This window comes from Myotis lucifugus, unplaced genomic scaffold (genome assembly GCF_000147115.1).
Source record: "Myotis lucifugus unplaced genomic scaffold, Myoluc2.0 scaffold_0, whole genome shotgun sequence".
NCBI classification, from domain to species: domain Eukaryota; kingdom Metazoa; phylum Chordata; class Mammalia; order Chiroptera; family Vespertilionidae; genus Myotis; species Myotis lucifugus.
In genome coordinates this window covers 38,829,645-38,833,366 of record NW_005871048.1, presented here as the reverse complement: position 1 = coordinate 38,833,366, position 3,722 = coordinate 38,829,645, and the positions used below count along the sequence as shown (strand labels likewise).

Here is a 3,722-nt window from a genome sequence, read left to right as displayed (position 1 = left end):
AGCTATGTTACTCAGCAGTACTTAGTTACAGTTGCATAGAAAGCCAAAATAAATGCCTGCTTCTTTCTCCTTCTCCCTTTTTATTTATTTTATGTATTTAAAATTTTTTTATTGATTCAGAGAGAAAGGGTGAGGGAGATAGAGATAGAAACAAAAACTGCCTCCTGCACCCCCTACTGTGGACGGAGCTCACAACCTGTGCATGCGCCCTTGACCTAAATTGAACCCGAGACCCTTCAGTCCACAGGCTGACGCTCTATCCACTGAGCCAAACCAGCTAGGGCTGCTTCTTTCTCTTTCCTTATCAGTTTTCATAATATTGAAATATGTTTTTAAAGACCATTACAAACTCACTGATTTAAATCCACTGCTGTTATATGTGAACACTTCCCAATGTTCAAACTGTCCCATTTTTAGCTAGTGATAGCTTCTTCAAAGTGGCTCATGGGTTTTTTGACATGAACCCACTTAGATCAACCCCCAATGTGACTAGATTTGGAAGCAAGTCCTTAAAGAAGGCTATTGAGATTATAAGGTGTGGGAGCCGCTATAGGGTTAAGCCTCGACTGACCTGTTGGCAAAGTCACAAACAAGTCCCAGCTTAGAGGGCACAGTCCTCTTAGCATAATTAGGCTTGACCTTATAACACTCCCTAGATCTTATCTGGGAAGCTAAGTGGCTGAGGGAAGTGCACCAAGAACAAAAACAAGTGAAACTCACAAGAACAGTGTAACTATGGTAACCACTACCTTGTTTACCTCTGACTACAAAATAAAGGCTCAGCTTGCCTCGGGATCTTTCTCTGTGGCCTCGGCCAGGCACAGGAAGATCCACGTAAAACATTCTTCGCAGACTCCATCCACACCTTTGGGAACCCCTGGCCCGCTGAGGCTGGACCCCGGCAATAAGGGTGGGGCCCTAATCTAATATGACTGGTATCTAATCATCGAATTAGAAGAGAGGGATACACCAGGTATGCATGCACACAGAGGAAAGACCATAGAATTAATAAAGCTTCAGGCAGCTGGGAGACCATTTATGGTCATTTAAAGTTCCAGAAGAGAAGAAATTGGTACAGAAAAAAATATATATGAAGGAATTATAACAGAAAACTTCCCAAGTCTGGTGAAAGACATAAATTTATAGATTCAAGATCAATGAACCAAAAACAGGAAAAAACACAAAATCATGCCTCGGCACATCATAATCAAACTGCTAACAACCAAAGATGAGGGGAGGAGGAAAGAAAGAAAGCAGACATACAAAAAAGATGATATATTACATATATAGGAATAGTGATTTAAATTGGAGAGGGGCTTGCCCTAACCAGTTTGGCTCAGTGGATAGAGTGTCGGCCTGTAGACTGGAGGGTCCTGGGTTCGATTCCAGTCAAGGGCATGTACCTTGGTTGTGGGCACATCCCCAGTAGGGGGCGTGCAAGAGGCAGCTGATCGATGTTTCTCTCTCATCGATGTTTCTAGCTCTCTATCCCTCTCCCTTCCTCTCTGTGAAAAATCAATAAAAAATATTTTTTAAAAAATAAATAAATAAATTGGAGAGGGGCTTAACTACAAAGGGGCAGCTAAAGGGAGTTTTTCTGGAGTGATGGAACTGTCGTGGATCTTGATTGTGGTGGTTGTTATAAGATTAGTCAAAATGTTTCCTGGACACCAACAAGAGCGAATATTACTGTATGTGTATTCTATATAATAAAAGCGTAGTATGCAAATTGTCCCCTGGACCGGGAGTTCTCTGGGAGTTTGACCAGGGGATGGGGCTGGCCGGGGGAAGGGAGGAAGGCCCTGGCCAGCAGCCATCAGGCACTGGGAACCCCACCAGTGCACGATTTCGTGCACTAGGCCTCTAGTACATAAACAAGCCAGAAACCTGGGTATCATCCTCCACTTCTAATGAACCACCATCTCCTGCCAAATTTACTCTCTAAAGATTTCTCAAATTTGCCCTTTTCCCTCCATTCCCATTGTTTCTTCTTAGTTGAGCTCTCATCATCCCAGTCTGTTACTACTTTGATAAGCTCTTGTAAAAGGTGATCCCTTCTCTAATAGTAGGAACTTTAATCTGGAAGCTTGTAAGCAATGCAGAATCTCAGATCCCTCCAGATAACTCCTGAATTAGAATCCACATTTTACCAGGATCCCCCCGTGATTTACAAGGGCATTAAAATTTTAAAAGCCCTAGTCTAGCCCAGCCAGCGTGGCTCAGTGGTTGAGCATCTACCTATGAACCAGGAGGTCATGGTTCGATTCTTGATCAGGGCACATCCCTGGGTTTCGGGCTCAATGCCCAGTGGGGGGGGGGGGGGGGCATGCAGGAGGCAGCCAATCAATGATTGTCTCATCATGGATGTTTCTCTCTCTCTCTTCCTCTCCGAAAACAATAAAAGTATATATCTTTTAAAAGGAGTGGTGAAAGTGGACATCCCTGTCTTAAAAATAAATAAATTAATAAATAAATGAAATAAAAGGCCCTGGTCTAGGACATGCTGGAGTCAACAAAAATCTGAAAAGGCTGCTCCTCCACCTAACATTTCACAAGGACACATGAGGGATATCTGAGGCCTTAGACGACCTCACCCTACCAGGCTCACCGCCCACCGCCCACCACCCCCCACCCCAGCATCCGGCACTTCAGTAAGCGCTAACGTACATTCCAGCACACACACAACACAATGCCATGTCCCACAGCCACACCCTGGCCTAGAACACCTCCTGTTCTCCGTCTGGCTAATTCCTACCCCGTCCTCGAGCCTGGACTCAGACATAACCCTAACCAGCTCCGACGGCCACCGGGGGCTGCCCACACTGCAGGGAGATTGTGTGCACGTGTCCTTCCAAAGGCAGGGGCCCCAGCTCTCTTATCCTTTCCCCGAATCTAGCACTGAAAGCGACGTGTGTTCAAGAAGGTGTTGAGGAACTACACTGCTGCCTTCTTTGATTCTTAGGGAATTCCCGGTTTCCAGTTTGGGGGTATCCGTTTCTCCCATCACACACTCTTCTCCCGACAGATGATGTTAACCGTCTCCTAGACCCGAGCTACAAGCTGCTGGAAGCAAAATGCACTGCAGCTGTGTAGACCTACTACGTTTTGGCCTGTTTAAAAGGACTTACGGCCTCGGGCTAAGAGTAAAGGCCTTTTTTAATTTTTATTTTATTTATTTTTTTTAATGCCATAAAGCCAGCTCCTCTAAACTGATCTTGTCTGAAGTTGCAATTAAGTTGGGGGTTGTGGCCTTGTTTATTTACGGGTTCTCAGCTCAGGCCTGGCGGCCTCACAGGCCTCTACCGACAAGGGTCTGGTAATGTCTGCCCACCGGGCGCCGGTGCGGGCCTCAGGGCGGCCACCCGCCCCAGCACCGGGGGCTGATGGTCACCTGCTCCAGGGCAGCTCCTCGTCCTCCAGGTCACTCTCCGTCACCGACCCGTCTATCACCGTTTCATCGCTGTCCCAGTCTGGGGCCTGGGCGCCTTTCTCCATCTTCACCTCGCACTCGGAGTCCTTTTTTATCCTCGCTCTCCAGTTCTCCCCTTCCCGCAACAAGAAGGCTCTGTGAGCGTCTCTTTACGTTGCGAGTTAAAAACAAAATTCGTGGCGGGAGCCTGGCCTTGCACGGCGTGCTGAGGAGGTCAGAGGAACCAGGAGGGTCGTCGTGGCAAGGCGGTCCGGATGGGCTGTCGGGCCGCGCGCCGCCGGCAGGGGGGGCC

The 3,722-nt window shown here is 47.5% G+C and overlaps 1 protein-coding gene across 1 annotated transcript in view; it reads right to left on the bottom strand.

Moving 5' to 3' along the window:
* Positions 1-3,671, bottom strand: part of ANKRD31 (ankyrin repeat domain 31) — a 123,640-nt gene extending 119,969 nt beyond the window's left edge. The window contains exon 1 of the mRNA XM_014453789.2: positions 3,392-3,671. Within this exon, the coding sequence (XP_014309275.2) occupies positions 3,392-3,495 (104 nt within the window). The 5' untranslated portion in view covers positions 3,496-3,671. The remainder of the gene's footprint in view (positions 1-3,391) is intronic.
* Positions 3,672-3,722: the final 51 nt, after the last annotated feature.